Source organism: Mustelus asterias, chromosome 12, assembly GCF_964213995.1.
Source record: "Mustelus asterias chromosome 12, sMusAst1.hap1.1, whole genome shotgun sequence".
NCBI classification, from domain to species: domain Eukaryota; kingdom Metazoa; phylum Chordata; class Chondrichthyes; order Carcharhiniformes; family Triakidae; genus Mustelus; species Mustelus asterias.
This window is the reverse complement of record NC_135812.1, coordinates 50886695-50907570: the sequence shown is the minus strand read 5'-3', so window position 1 is coordinate 50907570 and position 20876 is coordinate 50886695. Positions and strand designations below refer to the sequence as shown.

The window sequence follows — 20876 nt, the reverse complement described above, 5'->3', positions numbered from 1 at the left end:
CCTACCGGCAATGTAGCGAGGCTTCCATCCAGGAAGGTCAGGAACTTCCATTTCAGTAAATTAGAATATAATTAAAGGTTTTCCCGTCTTGTTGGAGAAATTTTTGATTGCTTTTGCAAAATGCGAACTAGGCAAAGGGAATCCACACTAGTGGGGAGAAGGACATGCCCTGGCACTGCCCCAACCTGGCGGCAGTGCAAGGGGACCCCCCTGGGGTGCTCCATTGGTGGGGATGGGGGGGGTCCCTGTGTGCGTGTTGGACAGGAGGTTCCCCTTCAGCATGAGCTGACAGCCTGTTCCATGGATCCACTGTTCTCTGGGATAAGAATCACTTCCTGGTAGCTAACACAGTTCTGAGTTGTAAGTCTGTGCTTCTCTAAATTATAGAGATCTGGCTCTTTGAATCTGTCTGGCTAACGATGGTGTTTTAAACTGGGGATTAATCTTGTGGTCCCCTGCACCCTTTTGAAAGCCTCCGTGTCAACCAGCATGTGAGAAGAAAAAAACTGAGCGTATGATTCGAACTGAGGTCCAAAATGGAATACTTTTTAAGAAGGTTACCAAAGGAAAACCTCAATGATTGGATTGAGGACCATAGATTATGAACATCCTAAACTTCATCCTTTGCCTGTGCTATTTGCAGACACCAACAAGGGATATGACAAAACGATGCCCTGAGTTGGATGGTAAGTTATCCAATGTTCATGATCACAATGGTTATTCAGTAGTCTTTGCTACATGTGAAGCCCGTGCAGTCGAATACTGGCTGTCAAAGTTTCTTTTTTAAATGGTCATAGAATCCCTAAAGTGCAGAGAAAGCCATTTGGCCCATCGAGTGTGCTATCAATCTCGACAGCATCTTACCCACCCACCATCCCCCCACCCCATTCCTTTAACCACACGCATTTATCCTGCTGATCCCAATAACCTGCACATCTTGGGACACTAAGGGGCAATTTAGAGTGGCCAATCCACCAAATCTGCACATCTTTGAACTATAGGAGGAAACCGGAGCACCCAGAGCATGATGGCCACATGAATGAGGTGCCAGCATATACCCAGTGTCCATGGAACCAGAGATAAGAAAGAAGTTAATTTCTTCAGGGCAAGGACAAAGATTAATGCCCAGGAAATCCATCGAATCCAAGTAGATCAGGCAGAAGTGGAAGAGAAGAGTAACAAGCGAGTAAAACATTCCCTACTTTAATTGGATTTGTTAATTGGTCAGTGAAATAAACTGAAGTTACGTTAACAAGTCTGCAATTCTACCTCCAGTCTCCCAGCTTCAATGGGATGTGTGGTGATCATTCTGGCATTCACTGAATCGAGGAAGGAACAACTATTGTTATTAATGGTCAACTGGTAAAGGATGCTTTTAGCATTTGTATCAGTCAACTTTAAAATAGCTCAGACCTTAGTCCTCTGATCTAATGTATGTCCTAAATTTCTAGCACATTTTAAAATGAAGTTACTATACAGATTCATCAGCCAGTAGAGTTATGTGGAAAGCTTTGAAACAAGCTACTGATCATTTCTGTTTCCTTGAAGTATTAATGGTGCCATTTTGGCTTTAGCTATTGTGTGTCTCAGTCTAATTAATGTGAACTTGATTGCAATGGTTTAACACCATGCCCTATTTCAGTTACTAGGTTAGGAGTCTTGCTCAAAGTCTATGCAGGTTTATGCTTTGTTCTGAGTTTCACTCTTGAACACGGGAGTTTTGCACTGTTACTGTTTACTGGCTGCATTGTGAAGATGAGTATGTTGCCTCATGAATAGACATATTCTGATGTAAGCATTCCTGTTTCAGGCAGAAGATGAACGGCAGAGTCTCAAAAAAGTCAAAGAAAGGAAGCAGCTGGAGACTGAGGAAGAAGGATCAGCAATGAGCTCCCAGTCACGTGTGGAATCTCCTGCCAAATCTCTCGGTGTCTTAGATGTTGAAGAGGGGGTCAGTTCTGGAACTCTTCTACAATGATGGTTATATAGCATTTTAGGGCATTTCTAGGTGATTGTACAAGTTCTGGTAGCAATTATAGGTGAATGGGAGCTCCTGAAATACCTCAGTATGAGTACACCACACGGTAAGATGAGATTCATACAGACAAGGAAGGTTGCTGGTCAGTCCCTTGCTGTGTACTGAGTTAATTCATGTTAGCTGAGGCACAGCGAGAGTACTAAACTCAGACTCGACTTCTTCAGGGTAGGTTTTGATTTGATTTATTATTGTCACATATATTGGTATACAGTGAAAAGTATTGTTTCTTGTGCGCTATGCAGACCAGGCATGCCGTTCATAGAGAAGGAAAGGAGAGAGTGCAGAATGTAGTGTTATAGTCATAGCTAAGGTGTAGAGAAAGATCAGCTTAATGCAAGATAGGTCCATTCAAAAGTCTGATGGCAGCAGAGAAGAAGCTGTTCTTGAGTCAGTTGGTACGAGACCTCAGACTTTTCCCTGACGGAAGACGGTGGAAGAGAGTATGCCTGGGGCGCATGGGGCCCTTAATTATACTGGCTGCTTTTCCGAGGGAACGGGAAGTGTAGACAGAATCAATGGATGGGAGGCTGGTTTGTGTGATGAATTGGGCTTCATTCACTACCCTTTGTAGTTTCTTGTGGTCTTGGGCAGAGCAGGAGCCATACCAAGCTGTGATACAACCAGAAAGAATGCTTTCTATGGTGCATCTGTAAAAGTTGGTGAGAGTCATAGTGGACATGCCAAATTTCCTTAGTCTTCTGAGAAAGTAGAGGCGTTGGTGGGCTTTCTTAACTATAGTGTTGGCATGGGGGGACCAGGACAGGTTGTTGGTGATCTGGACACCTAAAACTTGAAGCTTTCGACCATTTCTACTTCATCCCCATTGATGTAGACTGGGGCATGTTCTCCATTACGTTTCCTGAAGTCGATGACTATCACCTTCGTTTTGTTGACGTTGAGTGAGAGATTATTGTTGTCACACCAGATTCAACTAGGGTGGAAAGTATGTCTGACTACGGTGATTAGCACGCAATATTCCTGATCGCTGCCCATGGACTTGCAGATAGTGAGGAACATTGTCAGAGGCTACAGAAGGATATAGGCTGGAAATTTGGGCAAAGAAATGGCAGATGGAGTTCAATCCAGATAAATACGAAGTGATGCATTTTGGTAGAACTAACGTAGGGGGGAGCTATACGATAAATGGCAGAACCATAAAGGGTGTAGATACGCAGAGGGACCTGGGTGTGCAAGTCCACAGATCCTTGAAGGTGACGTCACAGGTGGAGAAGGTAGTGAAGAAGGCATATAGCATGCTTGCCTTTATAGGACGGGGCATAGAGTATAAAAGTTGGGGTCTGATGTTGCGGTTGTGTAGAACGTTGGTTCGGCCGCATTTGGAATACTGCGCCCAGTTCTGGTCGCCAGACTACCAGAAGGACGTGGAGGCTTTAGAGAGAGTGCAGAGGAGGTTTACCAGGATGTTGCCTGGTATGGAAGGGCTTAGTTATGAGGAGAGATTGGGTAAACTGGGGTTGTTCTCACTGGAAAGACGGAGGATGAGGGGTGACCTAATAGAGATGTATAAAATTATGAAAGGGTTAGATAGGGTGAACGGTGGGAAGCTTCTTCCCAGGTCGGTGGTGACGTTCACAAGGGGTCATAGGTTCAAGGTGAAGGGGGGGGGGGGGAGGTTTAACACGGATATCAGAAGGACGTATTTTACACAGAGGGTGGTGGGGGCCTGGAATGCGCTGCTGGGCAAGGTGGTGGAGGCAGACACACTGGGAACATTTAAGACTTATCTAGATAGCCACATGAACGGAGTGGGAATGGAGAGATACAAAAGAATGGTCTAGTTTGGACCAGGGAGCGGCGCGGGCTTGGAGGGCCGAAGGGCCTGTTCCTGTGCTGTATTGTTCTTTGTTCCTTGTTCTTATTAACATCTGTTGACAAAACACTTGTGGATGTTTGCTGAGGGTAGAATTAGGAACTGATTATAATACCTCCCAAGACCTAAAAGACTTAAATTTGCACTTGTGGAATGTCCATTTAGGTTGTGATAACAGAGGGCTCCCAATATCTACAGATTCATAGAATGGCTACAGCACAGAAGGAGGCCATTAGGCCCATTTAAAAAAAAATAATTTACAGGATGTGACTGTTGCTGGCTGGTCCAGCATTTATTGCCCATCCCTAGTTGCCCTTGAGAAGGGTGGTGGTGAGCTGCCTTCTTGAGCCACTTTCATTCCCCATTGAGCCCCTGCCGTCTCGGCTCTGAAGAGCAATTTAGCTAGACCTAATTCCCCACACTTAACCCACAGCCCTGTAATTGGTTTCCCTTTAATTACATACAAACGTACAATATAATTGTACATATGAACATATGAATTAGGAAGAGTAGGCCACTTGGCCCTTCGAACCTGCTCCACCATTCAAAGAGATCATGCAGATCTGATTGTAACTTCAACCCTTCATTCTTACTGTCCCAATAACCCTTTGTTAATCAAGAATCTATCTAATTATGCCTTAAAAATATCCAAAGATTCTGCTTCCACCAACTTTTGGAAAAGAGCGTTCCACAGACACTCAACCCTCAGAGAAAATATTCATCTCTTAAATGAATGATCCCTTATTTTTAAATATTGCCCCCTAGTTCCCGATTCTCCTACAAGAGGAAACACCCTCTCTACATCTACTTTGCCAATAGCCCTCAGGATCTTAAAGGGTCCAGTCAAGTCACCTCTTACTCTTCTAAATTCCAGTGAATACAAGTTTAACCTGTTTAACCTTTTCTCATCAGAAAACCGACTCATTCCTGGTATTTGTCAAGTAAACCTTCCCTGCTTCTAACGCATTTACGTCTTTTCTTAAAGCAGGAGACCAATACTGTACACAATACTCCAGATGTGGCCTCATAGAATCATAGAATCCTACAGTGCAGAAGGAGGCCATTTGGCCCACCGTGTCTGCACTGACCACAATCCTCAAACCCCCATGCATTTATCCTAGCTAGTCCCCCTGATACTAAGGGGCAATTTAGCACGGCCAATCCACCTAACCCGCACACCTTTGGACTGTGGGCAGAAACCGGAGCACCCGGAGGAAACCCACGGGGAGAATGTGCAAACTCCACACACACAGTGACCCAAGCCGAGTCCCTGGCGCTGTGAGGCAGCAATGCTAACCACTATGTACCGTGCCGCCTCACACCAGTGTCCCATATAACTTGAAGCATAACCTCCCTACTTTTGTAATCAATCCCCTCACAAACAGTAACGTTCTATTAGCTTTCCTGTTGAACCAATTCCATTTTGAAAGTCACGATTGCACATGCCTCTCAGGCAGTGCACTCCAGGTCGTAACCACTCCTGCATAAAAACGTTTTTCCTTTTCTTACCTTTGTTATCTTTGGTTCTTTTGCCAATCACTAATTCTGTGTCCTCTGGTTCTTGACTTCTGCCAATGAAAACAGTTTGTTACTATTTACTCTGTCTAAACTCCTCATGATTTTGAATATCTTTATCAAATCTCCTCTTAACTTTTTCCTTAAGAACAGCCCCAGCTAATTCAATTAATCCATGCAACTGAAGCCCTTTGAACTATTCTCGTGAATCTTTTCTACACTCTATAAAGCCTTCACACCCTCCTTACACTGTGGAATTGGTATCAATACTCCAATTGAGGCCAAACTCATTTTTATAAAGGGTTACCATAACTTGCTTACTTTAGTACATCTGTCTCTTCTTATAAAGTCCATTGTTTTTAAAGTATAATGAACCTAACCAATGAATCCCACTGTGGAAAAGCAATTCACAGACTACTTTTGCTTGGACCATTTTGGTACTGCAATTTTTAAAAATTCTAGTTTCATTGAATGAAAATTGCTGTGCTGTATACCAACCCAAAATTGTATTATTTAGACTTTTTTTTACACTTCCCAAATTACCTTTCACACTTGATCTCTTCACACATTACTGATTTGATAACTCATGGCCCAATATCTCATCATCTTCAGACCCTCAGTTTAATGTTTCATCAAAAGATGGCACTTTTGAGAGTGCCACACAAGTCTGTGGTGTGAGAATGTTTTTTTTAAAATCACTTATGGGATGTGGGTGTCACTGGCTAGGCCGGCATCTATTGCCCATCCTTGATTGCCTTCGAGAAGGTGGTGGTGAGCTGCTGCCTTGAACTGTTGCAGTCCCAGTGTGGATGCACCCACAGTTCTGTTCGGGAGGGAGTTCCAGGATTTTAGCCCAGCGACAGTGAAGGAGCGGCGATACATTTCCAAGTCAGGATGGTGAGTGGCTTGGAAGGTAATTTCCAGGTGGTGGTGTTCCCAATTGTCTGCTATCCTTGTCCCTGTAGATGGTAGCAGTCGTAGGTTTGGAAATTTAACACACCTTTGTGGTGAGAGCTATCACTGAGCAATGGCTGGCATCTTGTGTTAAATATGGTTGACATGTTATCTCCTGAGTGACTAAAGACATTGTTCACTAGACTGGCATTGTAGGAATGACAAAAATGCTAAGATGCTGTGGAAATGCGATTTATGTAGATTAGAAACAATGCAGTTTGTCATTTCAAACTTTTCCAATTAATTTTGTGTTTTTTCCAGATTTGTGGAAATAGCATACATGGTTCTGTACAGTCCTTGGACTCTGATTTGTCAGCATCAATGGCAGGTCCTGCTTTGAAACAGGATGATGAGCCATTTCGAGAGGGCTTACGAAGGGTACAGTCCACTGACAGTCTTGGCACATCAGGCTCCTTGCAATCAAAGAGCTTAAGTTGTGGACACAAAACGAAATCGGCAGGAAATCTGGACGAGTCGGACTTTGGGCCATTGGTTGGAGCAGACTCTGTTTCTGAGAACTTTGATACAGTCTCAGTTGGCTCTTTCCAGATGTCTGGTTCCTTCATACTGACAAAAGATCAAGAAAAAGCAATTAAAGCACTCACACCCGAGCAAGAGGAGACGGCTTCTCTTTTGTCGAGTCTTACGCAAGTAGTAGATGGTGCTCCCAGTGGGTACAGAATGGTCAGTGAGAAAGAATGGAATTTACTACAACAAGAGGTGAGTATTTTAAATGCTAATTTTTAACTTATACATCTGTCAAACATTCATGTGGCCTCATGTTCACTTTATATCCTGCTTACAGTCTTGTGATGCCCTCAAGCCTATCACTGTTTCCTTAAGCATAATAGTATTAAAAAGAATGCTGATTTCAGAACAAAATCTCTGTATAAATGCTGTAGTTGATGACTATTGTTTTGGCTATTACTGTTTCACCTTTCTACTAACACTTTAACCTTATGGACAAAGGAAAAAATGACATACTATTTCCTGCAAACTGAGCCAGGTAACGTTATGTCTGTCTTGGGGTAGGACAGCCCCAAGACTGACCATTACCCTTTTTACCATCCTACACTGGACTCTGACCACCATGTTCCCTTGATTGCTCTCTCATAAGTTTTCAAAAGTAATAGCTATAGAAAAGTTGTAAGCCCATAACATGTGATTCTCAATACAATATTCACCTTGTTCCAAAAAAGGTCTTATCCAAAAAAGGATTCTATTAAGAATCCTTTTGACCATATCTGTGCTGAAACATTGTGAGCAATAACCCCCTGTTGAATCAATGTGAGGTGATTCATTTTGGTAGGACAAATTTAAATGTGGATTACAGGGTCAAAGTAGGGTTCTGAAGACTGTGGAGGAACAGAGAGATCTTGGGGTCCATTTCCACAGATCTCTAAAGGTTGCCACTCAAGTGGATAGAGCTGTGAAGAAGGCCTATGGTGTGTTAACTTTTATTAACGGGGTTGGAGTTTGAGCCGTGGGGTTATGCTGCAACTGTACAGGACCTTGGTGAGACCACATTTGGAATATTGTGTGCAGTTCTGGTCACCTCACTATAAGAAGGATGTGGAAGTGCTGGAAAGAGTGCAAAGGAGATTTAGCAGGATGCTGCCTGGTTTGGAGGGTAGGTCTTATGAGAAAAGGTTGAGGGAGCTAGGGCTGTTCTCTCTGGAGCGGAGGAGGCTGAGGGGAGACTTAATAGAGGTTTATAAAATGATGAAGGGGATAGATAGAGTGAACGTTCAAAGACTATTTCCTCGGGTGGATGGAGCTATTACAAGGGGGCATAACTATAGGGTTCATGGTGGGAGATATAGGAAAGATGTCCGAGGTAGGTTCTTTACGCAGAGAGTGGTTGGGGTGTGGAATGGACTCCCTGCAGTGATAGTGGAGTCAGACACTTTAGGAACATTTAAGCGGTTATTGGATCGGCACATGGAGCACACCAGGATGATAGGGAGTGGGATAGCTTGATCTTGGTTTCAGATAAAGCTCGGCACAACATCATGGGCCGAAGGGCCTGTTCTGTGCTGTACTGTTCTATGTTCTATGAATCACCGCAGCTGCAAGTAGCCTAACAAAACAAGGAGCTGCTGTTCACAGGAATGCACAAATTCTTCACCGTCTTCCCATATAACCAAAATGGTGCTGGAACATGGCAACTTATTGCAAGCTGTGCCCAGCATACCCTCTAATCAAATCAGTTTTTTCTGAATTTTTGGGATTCCAAAGGCAGATTTCCTCCTCGGGTGATATTCTCTTTAAAATATAGTAATCAAGTTTCATTGAAGTCTTTTCCCTGAAGAACTAATTTACACCAATATTTAAAAGACATGATGCAGTTAGTATTTGAATTATATGCATCAACATCACTGCTGGTCACCATCTGGGACAAATGGTTTGTGTTGGAAATATGGATATCTTGAGACTTCCACATGTTGTTTTTATGTTCACAAAAGTAGAATATTTCTTCAAAATTGGTTTTGAGGAACTTTTTTAAATCACATTGTTCTTTTTAAAAAAACAATTTTCAAATTATGTGTTTGATCACAGTAACATTTATTAAAAAGATTGTCATTAGGAATTCAGTCAAATGTAAAAATGTGTAAATCAAATGAAAAAAATTGCTTAAACTTATCAAGAATTAATGCAACTAAATACATTGTAGGTTTAATTATATTGTAGGTACAATATGAAACCAACACATAACCAGCAACTGAGTATGAGTAATTGTGTACAATTTTGAAATTTGAACTACTGCATAGTACTGGAGTAAGTAGTATTTCTAACAATGTTATTGTTCCAATATTGTGGCATCCTCAGAATCAGTCTCCTTGAAGAGTACCCAGTCAGTTGGTAGGAATGTAAGAATGATTTTCATATATGTGACTCTGTATATTGATTTATATCTCCATTGAATCATTTCTAACATCTCTCCTCCCTTTTTCCCCTCTTCTCAATCTACCCCGACATAAACTCTTGGGACAGGAGTTAATTTTTGTAAATTAAATGTCCTGCTTTACAATTCTAGTCCAGCTAGTGGACTTTTTGTCAATATCGATACTATTAGGACTCAGTGATATCCTTTGTTTAAATTAAGAAAAGCTATTTGAAGGTTAAGACTTTTACTGTCTGAATTCATCAGAAAAAATGCAGCACGGTAAGGCTCCCGTAAGGTGAAAGGTAGTGTCATAAAAATCATACAGTGAGTTATTGATCTCTGTCATACTGTTATGGAAAGGTGATCGATAGGAGCCAAGTGCTGTCCAAGGTAGAGGGGAATGATGAGAAAAGTCAAAGGGTTTTTGACCTGGCCCACTTTTGGAGTGATCTATTAGCTATGTCAACACATTGGTAGAAAGACTAGCACCTCATTGACCTGTTTGCTGAGATGTGGAAGGTGATCTAAGGATATATTGGACATACATTGCTGCAGCAAGGTGAACTCATCTTCCTGAGTGGGAATCAGCAACGTATTTTTACAATTATTTATTTCTGCTTCTATTTATGCATGCTCTTGGTTGCTATCGACCCTTTTTCCCTGCAGGTACAGAATGCTGGAAACAAGCTGGGTCGCCGCTGTGATATGTGTTCAAATTATGAAAAGCAGCTTCAAGGAATTCAAGTACAGGAGGCAGAGACCCGTGACCAAGTGAGACTGACTGTTGTGTGGGATTTAATTTGTTAGTCCTCTGCAGTATGAGCAACTCTTCTGGTATATCTCTGCTCCAAATCTAATGAGAAACATTCAGATAGGGTATCATTGACTATCGTTTTGTACTGTTTTCTGTCTGAATCATTATATACTATTTCTTGTACCAAGTGCTGGTAAATGGGATTAGGTGGGAGGACAGGCCAGGTGTTTCTCGCATGTCGATGGGCTGAAGGACCCTTTCTACATTGTATGATTCTATGGTGTCCATTATGGAACAGTGAACCTTTTAGCTGTTTGGTCAGAGATGCTGGTTAATTTTCTTTCTCCAGTTGATATAAATCTTTAAACCCGTTATTTTATCCTTTTATAATTTAATATTTACTTTGTTTATACAAATCATATTACATAAAATCTTCATCCTTAATTTTGTTTCTCTTTGATTACTTTTCACTGAATTACATGCCTCCCAGTCATGTGCCTTCATATAGCTGCATGGTGCTTTGACAGTTTAGCTCTGTTAGCTTCTATCCCATAACAAACTCAAAACACTTCACACAAAAGAAATTCTCAAACTTCACCCCAATTACGTTTCCTTCTCTTTTCCACAAATGCTCCACTGAATCTCCTGGACCGTGAGTTGGATTATTTACCACATCCTTCAGGTAGAACCCACCCAAACCTCTTTTTACCCAAATTTCATGACTGAGACCCAGCCCGCTGATACTCCTGCCATCCCACCCCAATTCAATTTTGAAGACGTGATGCAATTGTGATCTTATGAGCAAACCCTCATCAAAGCTTTTGTTACTTCCAGACTCAAGAATTCCTCCTAGCCACCATCCCATCTCACTCTCCATATACCTAAACTTCCAAAACTGTGCTGCCCTAACTCACGCTAAGCCCCATTTACTGATCAGCCATCTGTTCGCTGGCAACATCTTGATTTTTAAAGTTTTTAGCCAATCCATGATATTGCTCTTCCCTGTCTCTTTGATCTCCTCCAACGTTACAACACTCGGAGGACCCTGTATTCCTCTAACTCCAGCTTCTAATGTATCTTCACGTCCTTCATCCCACTGCTATCTGCTGAATTCCCTCTCTAAATCTGTCTCGCCTCCTGTAAGATGCTCCATGAAACTTTAGCCCCATCCTAATATCTCCTCCCTTTAACTCGATGTCAAATTTTGTTTGATAATATTCTTGTGAAACAGCTTAGGGCATTTTACTGTGTTAAATACACTATATAAATACAAGTTGTTGCTGAGGAGATATCCCAAGATCTGAAAAGAGAAACAGCTGGAGTGCTGTTAGCACCCTTTGGTTAAAAAGTGGGAGTGATTGAGCTGATGATCGCAGTGTTTGAGTTGATAAAATCTTTACCTGGTAGCAGTTAAAATAATTCTGCTTCTGATTTGCTCCAAACAAACATAAGCTTGTAAGTCATTACCAATAACAACAAAACCGGAAGTAAGTAAACATTCATTTGTACAAATAAGATAGTTCACAATGCAAAATTGTGTGTTAAATCCGTGATGACTCCCATTCTGTATTTCTCTGCTTGTTCTACACTTAAATAAATGGTACATTTTTAATGAGTGTGCTGTAAAATAAGAGCTCTCTAATTCTCTCTCCTGCGCGCTCTCCCTTTGGGTGCTCTCTCCACACACAACATCAGATACTTCTGTCCACTTAGATCATTGACCTCCTATTCCCCAGAAGACACTGAGTATAAAAATAATTGAAATCATATTGTCTTGTGCTTAAAAGTGATTCTATGGATTGGATTCTTTCAGATGTTGTGTCTGTCTGATTAACTCTATAGGTAAAGAAGCTCCAAGTGATGCTGCGTCAGGCCAATGAACAGCTGGAGAGAACAATGAAGGAGAAACAGGAGCTGGAGGATTATGTCAAACAGAGCTCTGATGACACAAGTAGCCAGGTACCTGGTACCAAACATTTCTGATACTTGTAATTAGATCCAGAACTTGTGATGTGCTGATAAAGTTCTGCTTATGTAGTAGGTGTGTCATTTAAATCAGGTTTATGCAACATTGAGCAGCATAATGGAGCACATTCTAGATATTTAGTCCTTGGATCTCAGCACTTTGAACAATTTTAATAAAACAAACAAGCAGCAGTAAAAGATATTGCAGGATGTCACTAACTCCCGTTGTTGTGGAGCTGTGTTACGACTGAAGATGAATTACAAAGATCTATTGAAGAGACTAATTCAGTTTGCAGTATGTAACAGCATCATCCCCCCTCCCCTCCAGTAAAACAACATGAATATAACAGCATAAAACCGACCATACGGTTAAGATTTTAAGTATTGGAAGACAGGACCTCAAAGGTAGTAATCTCTGTACAACTCCCAGTGCCACTTAGAAGTGAGTACAGAAATAGGCAGATTGTGGAGAAATGGTGGGTTTGAGATGCCTGGCGAATTGGGACTAATTCTGGTGGAAGATGGGAACTGTATAAACCGAATATGTTGTGCCTCAACAGGGCTGGGACCAATATTGTGGTGGGAATCTTTGTTAATGCTGTTGGGCAAAGTTTAAATAGTTTAGGGAATGGGAATCTGAACATCAGAAGGAAGAAAAGCTGGAAACGAAAGGCAGGAAATTAGTAAGCAAGTGTGGAAGGCAGCTCGAAAAGGCCAGAAAATACATAGCAAAGGCGTTGTCTAGTGATTAATCGTATATATTTCAAGATAGGGAGTCTAGTGGATAAGACAGATGAGCTGAGAGCACAGATAGACACTTGGAAATGTTGGGGGGAGAATCTCCAACAAAAAAATCTAAGTGTCAAATTTGCATGAAAACTGGAGTTTTTTCAGTGGGAGTTTAAAAATGAATCTCCCACACTCTGTGCACTGCAAGTGCACTAGTGTGATTCACATTAAAAAGCTGTGGGCGGGGCCTATCCCTGCTGGAGAGGCCTGAGGCATAGCACTGAGTGGGCCACTGCGCATGCTCCGATCTGTTTCTATGAGATCCCCCTTCATTCTTCTGAACTCCAGCGAATATAATCCTCGATCTCTCATATGTCAGTGGCGCGATCCCGAGAATCAGATTAGAACATAGAACATTACAGCGCAGTACAGGCCCTTCGGCCCTCGATGTTGCGCCGACCAGTGGTACCAATTTAAAGCCCCTCTAATCTACACTATTCCAATATCATCCATATGTTTATCCAATAACCACTTGAACTCTCTCAACGTTGACGAGTCCACCACTGCTGCAGGCAGGGCATTCCATGCCCTTACTACTCTCTGAGTAAAGAACCTACCTCTAACATCTGTCCTATATCTCTCACCCCTCAATTTAAAGCTATGTCCCCTTGTGCTAGCCAACACCATCCGAGGAAAAAGGCTCTCACTATCCACCCTAACTAATCCTCTGATCATCTTGTATGCCTCTATTAAGTCACCTCTTAACCTTCTTCTCTCTAACGAAAACAACCTCAAGCCCCTCAGCCTTTCCTCATACGATTTTCCCACCATACCAGGCAACATCCTGGTAAATCTCCTCTGCACCCTTTCCAACACTTCCACATCTTTCCTATAATACGGCGACCAGAACTGTACGCAATACTCCAAATGCGGCCGCACCAGAGTTTTGTACAGTTGCAGCATGATCTCCTGGCTCCGAAACTCAATCCCTCTCCCAATAAAAGCTAACACACTGTACGCCGCCTTAACAACCCTATCAACCTGGGTGCCAACTTTCGGGGATCTATGCACATGGACACCCAGATCCCTCTGTTCATCCACACTACCAAGTATCTTACCATCAGCCCAGTACTCTGTATTCCTGTTACTCCTTCCAAAGTGAATCACCTCACACTTTTCCGCATTAAACTCCATTTGCCACCTCTCAGCCTAGCTCTGCAGCTTATCTATGTCCCTCTGTAACCTGCCACTTCCCTCCGCACTGTCTACAACTCCACCGACTTTAGTGTCATCCGCAAATTTACTAATCCATCCTTCCACGCCCTCATCCAAGTCATTAATAAAAATGACAAACAGCAGTGGCCCCAAAACACATCCTTGCGGTACACCACTAGTAACTGAACTCCAGGATGAATATTTCCCATCAACCACCACCCTTTGTTTTCTTACAGCTAGCCAATTCCTGATCCAAACCACTAAATCACCCTCAATCCCATGTGTCCGTATTTTCTGCAAAAGCTTACCATGGGGAACCTGATCAAAGGCTTTGCTGAAATCCATATACACCACATCAACCGCTTTACCCTCATCCACCTCTTTGGTCACCTTCTCAAAGAACTCAATAAGGTTCGTGAGGCACGACCTACCCTTCACAAAAGCGTGCTGACTATCCCTAATCAAATTATTCCTTTCTAGGTGATTATAAATCCTATCTCTTATAATCCTTTCCAATACTTTGCCCACAACAGAAGTAAGGCTCACCGGTCTATAATTACCAGGGTTGTCCCTACTCCCCTTCTTGAACAAGGGGACAACATTTGCTATCCTCCAGTCTTCTGGCACTGTTCCTGTAGACAATGACGACACAAAGATCAAAGCCAAAGGCTCTGCAGTCTCCTCTCTAGCCTCCCAGAGAATCCTAGGATAAATCCCATCCGGCCCAGGGGACTTATCTATTTTTACCCTTTCCAGAATTGCTAACACCTCCTCCTTATGAACATCAATCCCATCCAGTCCAACAGCCTGCATCTCAATACTCCCCTCAACAACACTGTCCCTCTCCAGTGTGAATACCGACGAAAAATATTCATTTAGTGCCTCTCCTATCTCTTCAGACTCCACGCACAACTTCCCACTCCTGTCCTTGACTGGCCCTAATCTTACCCTCGTCATTCTTTTACTCCTGACATACCTATAGAAAGCTTTAGGGTTTTCCTTGATCCTACCTGCCAAAGACTTCTCATGTCCCCTCCTGGCTCTTCTTAACTCTTTCTTTAGGTCCTTCCTGGCTAACGTGTAACTCTCAAGCGCCCTAACTGAGCCTTCACATCTCATCTTAACATAAGTCTCCTAGTAAACTTTCTCTGAACTACCTCTATAGCAAGAACATCCTTCCTCAGATAAGGAGATCAAACTGCACACCTTGGCCTCACCAAGACCCTGTATAATTGCAGCAAGAGGTCCCTGCTCCTGCACTTGAATCCTCTCACTATGAAGGCCAACATTTGCCTCCTTCACTGTCTGTTGCAACTGCATGCTTACCTTCAACGACTAGTATACAAGGACACCCAGATCTTGTTGCATGTTCCCCCCTCTCTAAATTTATAGACATTCAGATAATCTGCCTTCCTGTTTTTGCTACCAAAATGGATAATCTCCTATTTTTCCACATTATACTCATAGAATCATAGAAACCCTACAGTGCAGAAAGAGGCCATTTGGCCCATCGAGTCTGCACCGACCACAATCCCACCCAGGCCCTACCCCCATATCCCTACATATTTACCCGCTAATCCCTCTAACCTACGCATCTCAGGACTCTAAGGGGCAATTTTTAGCATGGCCAATCAACCTAACCCGCACATCTTTGGACTGTGGGAGGAAACCAGAGCACCCGGAGGAAACCCACGCAGACACGAGGAGAATGTGCAAACTCCACACAGTGACTCATCTGCAATGCATTTGCCCATTCACTCAACTTGTCCAAATCACACTGAAGCATTTCTATATCCTCTTCATAGCTCACCCACCTACTCAGATTTCTGTCATCTGCACATCTGGAGATAATACATTTAGTTCCATCATCTAAATGGGGCGGCACGATGGCACAGTGGTTAGCACTGCTGCCTCTCAGCGCCAGGGATCCGGTTCGACTCCAGTCTTGAGTGACTGTCTGTGTGGAGTTTGCACGTTCTCCCTGTGTCTGCATGGGTTTTCTCAGGGTTCTCCAGTTTCCTCCCACAGTCCAAAAATGTGCAGGTTAGGTGGATTGGCCATGTTAAATTGCCCTTCAGTGTCAGGGGGGTTAGCAGGGTAGATACGTGGATTTATGGAGATAGGGCCTGGGAGGGGTTGTTATCGGTGCAGGTTCGATGGGCCAAACGGCCTCAATCTGCACAGTAGGGATTCTATGATGATTCTAAATCATCAGTATGCATTGTGAATAGCAGGGGAGCTAGCACTGAACTAGTGATACTACCCACTAGTATCAAGGGGAGAGCATCTTGGTGATAGTGATCATTTTTGAATTAGGTTTAATGTAAATATGGAAAAGAATAAAGATAGATCTAGAGTAAAAATTAAAATTCGAGCAAGGTCAATTTTACTAAACTAAGGTATGATTTAGTTGAGTCCAGAAGGTTGTAATGTGCATAATTAGAAGATGAGGTGTTGTTCTTCTAGTTTGTGTTGGGCATTACTGGAGCATCGCAGCAGGCCGAGGAGGGACATCTGGGCGTGAGAGCAGAATTAAAATGGCACTCAGCCATACGGTTGGATCATGCTTGCGGACAATAATTCATTACATTTATCCCTTTTCAATTCTGTAGAAGGGTCATATGGACTCAATTTTAACTCTGTTTCTCTCTTCACAGATGCTGGACCTGCTGAGTTTATCCAGCATTTTCTGTTTTGCTTTGATTTCCAGCATCTGCAGTATTTTGGTTTTATAGGGAAATGTGAACGCTCTACACATCATTTCCAGTCCTGTCTGGCTATAGGTGTGGTGCTGCATGTCTGCTAATGTACTTGTTTAAAAAGGGTGGAAGGAATAAACCAATTAATTATAGACCAGTCAACCTAACCATAGTGTAGGGCAAATAATTGAAAACATTTCTGAGGACAGTAAATATAGAAATTCTCAGAGGCATGGCTTTAAGAGAAGGTAGTGCCTGTTTAACACGATTGAAATTTTTCAACAAGGTTAACAAGTGTCCCCATGAAGTAAGCATATCCTGTAACGTTTGATTTTTCAGTCACAGGCTGTGACTGAGTATCGCTGAGATTAGGAGCTTGTGTCGGGAGCAGCAAGTGCAAGTTTACCAAGACAAAAAGTACTCATCTTTATTCTTTATTCATCGTTTTACTCCCTCTTTTCTTCTCTGGAAATTGCCGGTTCCTTGTTGAGATGCAGCTTCAGGCTACTAGCAGTTCCTGATGTCTTGCTTGGGAACTTCAGCAGAGAGTGTTGGCAGGCTATTTAAACATGGGGCTGAAAGATAGGCGAGGCGTTCAAACTTATTTGTTTTCTCATGCAACAACCACACTTGTGTTTCCAGCAGTGATCAGGTGCAGAAACTCTGGCCATTTGATATTCTTTCACTTAATGTGGCACCAACTGTAGCACACCAGGTGAGAGGGGAAAGATACAAAAGGCTCCAGAGAGGCAGTTTTTTTCACACAAAGGGTGGTGAGTGTCTGGAACGAGTTGCCAGAGGTAGTAGTAGAGGCTTTTTAAAAGACAAACTTGCACCCACCTCTACTACTACCTCTGGCAATTCGTTCCAGACACTCACCACCCTCTGTGTGAAACAAATTGTCCCTCTGGACACTTTTACATCCCTGCCCTCTCACCTTAAACCTGCGCCCTCTAGTTTTAGACTCTCCTACCGTTGGGAAAAGATGTTGACTATCTACCTTATCTATGCCCCTCATGATCTCATAGAGGTCTACAAAATAACCCCTAAGTCTCCTACACTCCAGGGAAAAAGAATTCCCAGTCTATCCAGCCTCTCCTTACAACTCAAACCAGTAAGTCCCGGTAGCATTTCTAGTAAATTTTTTCTGCACTCTTTCTATAATAGGGTGACCAGAACTGTACACTGTATTCCAGTGTGGCCTTACCAATGTCTTGTACAACTTCAACAAGGCGTCCCAACTCCTGTATTCAATGTTCTGACCAATGAAACCAAGCATGCCAAATGCCGCCTTCACCATCATGTCCTCCTGTGACTCCACTTTCAAGGAGCTATGAGCCTGTACCCCTGGATCTCTTTGTTCTAGAACTCTCCCAATGCCCTACCATTAACCTGCCTTGGTTCGATCTATCAAATGCATCACCTCGCATTTATCTAAATTAAACTCCATCTGCCATTCACCAGCCCACTGGCCCAACTGATCAAGATCCCGTTGCAAGCTTAGATAACCTTCTTTACTGTCCACTATGCCACCAACCTTGGTGTCATCTGCAAGCATACTAACCATGCCTCCTAAATTCCCATCCAAATCATTAATATAAATGACAAATATCAGTGGACCCAGCACTGATCCCTGAGGCACACCGCTGGTCACAGGCCTCCATTTTGTAAAACAACCCTCTACGACCACCCTCCTCTGTCTTCTATCATCAAGCCAATTTTGTATCCAATTGGCTACCTCACTCCAGATCCTGTGGGATTTAACCTAATGCAACAACATACCATGTTCTATTCTCCGTGCCAAAGTGAGCAACTTCACATTTTCTATATTATATTCCATTTACCACATTTTTGCCCACTCATTTATATCTTATCTATATCCTTTTGCAGACTCTTTGAGCCGGATTTTCACCATGGAGTCGGAAATTTTCCCAACATCGCAATTGCACCTGCTTCCTGGTAGTGCCACCAGCAGGATTTTCATCCGGCAAGGTGGGGACTGCCTGGTGTTGGGCCTGCCTCGGGTTGATGTCGAGGCAGCTGTGTTAAAAGGCCCTCCTCCGTTCACAGAGGCATTAGCCCAGTTCTACAAGTCCATTTTAAACTCTCTAATTTCTGCCCTCTTGCCTGCTCATCCCCTCAACCTCCACTTCCTATCAACCCTTCCAACCCACTCACCCAGTATTCATTATAAATAGAACATGCCATCTCATTTGGAACATTTGAAAGTCTTTGAAAAGCTCATAAATCTGTCGAAATGAATGAATATTACTTGCATAGGCACTGAAAACATTATTTTCTTCAGAATCTCACAAATCTGTCAAAATAAATAGGCGCTCAATCCTTTGGATACATCTGCCAACAAACCCTCCAGTTAAGAATGTATTAGTGGTTTTGGAAGGCCATTGAACTGATATTCCTCTTGATAGCCATCCAAACAAACCCTGCAGTGCTTAGTCCATTTGAGCCTTTGAAGACAGCCAAAAGATCAAGCATCTATCAAAGCTTTGAAGCAGCCAAATAGATGGTTGAGACATTCTTCAAAGAATGAATGAAAATCATGGGACTAGTTTTAAACAATGGGCATTAGGTCTCATACTGGTCTACACTTCTGATATTGTAAATGCAGAATAGCACATTATCCAGTGGATGATCTATTTTAATGCATCTGAAGACTTTTCCACTTTTACAATGCTGTTCCTTCACTTAGCAGCTTGCTAGTTATCAGAAATACCAAACTAGAAACTACTTTATTCAGTGGTCACTTTTTCCATTCACAGCACTATCACTTCAGTCAGCCTAGATATAACCCAGGCTATAGCATTTATTCATGAATTGTACAGGGAACAACACAATTTTTACTCATCTTTTAGACTCTTCCCCCTTTCCAAGCCATATTCCCATTTCTACACACTAGGTGTAATTTAGGAAGACTTCCAACCCATGGTCACTCAAAATTCGAGGTTCTGAAATCTAGAATGGGGTCAGCAACTTCCAAACAGCAGCTTGTGGCATTGCTAACCACCCTCTTCCTTGACCACTGCAAATAGCCATTTTAGAGGGCAGTTGAGTGTCAACCACGTTGCTGTGGCTTTGGAATCACATGTAGGCCAGACCAGGTAATGACGGCAGATTTCCTTCCCTAAAGGACATTAGTGAACTAGATGAGTTTTTATAACAATTGATGAAAATGGTTTCATGGTCATCATTAGATTCTTAATTCCAGATTTTTAAAAATTGAATTCAAATTCTACCATCTGTGGGATTTGAACCCGGGTCCCTAGAACATTTGCTGAGTTTCTGCGTTAATAGTCTAGTGATAGTACCACTAGGCCATCACCTCCCCTTATCTCAGTTGCAATGTTATGAAATATCTCTTCAAATGACTGCTATTGCTTACCTGTCATCTTGCATTTTAACCTATTAGGTTAACCTAACCTATAGATTAACTTAATTTACTTAGCTGAAGCTGCACTCCAGCTTCTTGCTGTAAGCAAGGCTGTCACTTTAAGGCAATACTGAGAGAATACTGCACTGTTAGAGGTGGTGTTTTTTGAATGAGACCTTAAATTGAAGGCCCACCTGCCCTCTTAGATGGATGCAAGAGATCCCATGCCACTATTTAAAGAAGGGCGGGCAGTTCTGTTGGTGCCCTGGCCAACATTGTTTCACTGGAACATTGTTCCAGTGAGATTCTGCAAGTGCATTGCTCCGAAAGCTAATGGCATTTGCTACCAAATAAACCTGCTGGACTTTAACCTGGTGTTGTTAAAACTCTTACTGTGTTTACCCCAGTCCAACGCCGGCATCTCCACATCATGACAACATTGTTTCAACCAACATAGCCAGAAAAATAAAAACAGAAAATTCTGGAAAACCTCAGCAAGTACCCACTGAGCATTTGCAGCATTTTCTGTTTTTATTTCAGATTTTCAGCATCTGAAATATATTGCTTTTGTATTGCCAAAAATAGTTGAATCAGTTATTTTACCTCATTGCTGTTTGTGGGGCATTGCTATATAAATATTGGCGGCCACATTTCCTAAGCTGCAACAGTGAGTGCACTTCAAAAGAACTTCATTGGCTGTAAAGTATTTTGGGGTGCTCTGTGGTTGTGACAGGCACTGTATAATTTAGTTTCTCAAGAAAAGCAGAAGTGCTGGAAAAACGTAGCTGTTCCATTTCTCTCTCCACAGATGCTGCCAGGCAATGCTGAGATTTAACAGCACATTCCATTTTGATTTCAGATCCCCAGCATCCACAGTATTTTGCTTTTATTTAAATTTGTT

The 20876-nt window shown here is 42.5% G+C and overlaps 1 protein-coding gene across 1 annotated transcript in view; it reads left to right on the top strand.

The window, feature by feature from the left end:
- Window positions 1–20876, top strand: part of rabep1 (rabaptin, RAB GTPase binding effector protein 1) — a 122841-nt gene that overhangs the window by 65020 nt on the left and 36945 nt on the right. Inside the window, exons 8-11 of the mRNA XM_078226029.1 lie at window positions 1811–1951; window positions 6600–7058; window positions 9892–9996; window positions 11822–11938. Of these exons, the coding sequence (XP_078082155.1) occupies window positions 1811–1951; window positions 6600–7058; window positions 9892–9996; window positions 11822–11938 (822 nt within the window). The remainder of the gene's footprint in view (window positions 1–1810; window positions 1952–6599; window positions 7059–9891; window positions 9997–11821; window positions 11939–20876) is intronic.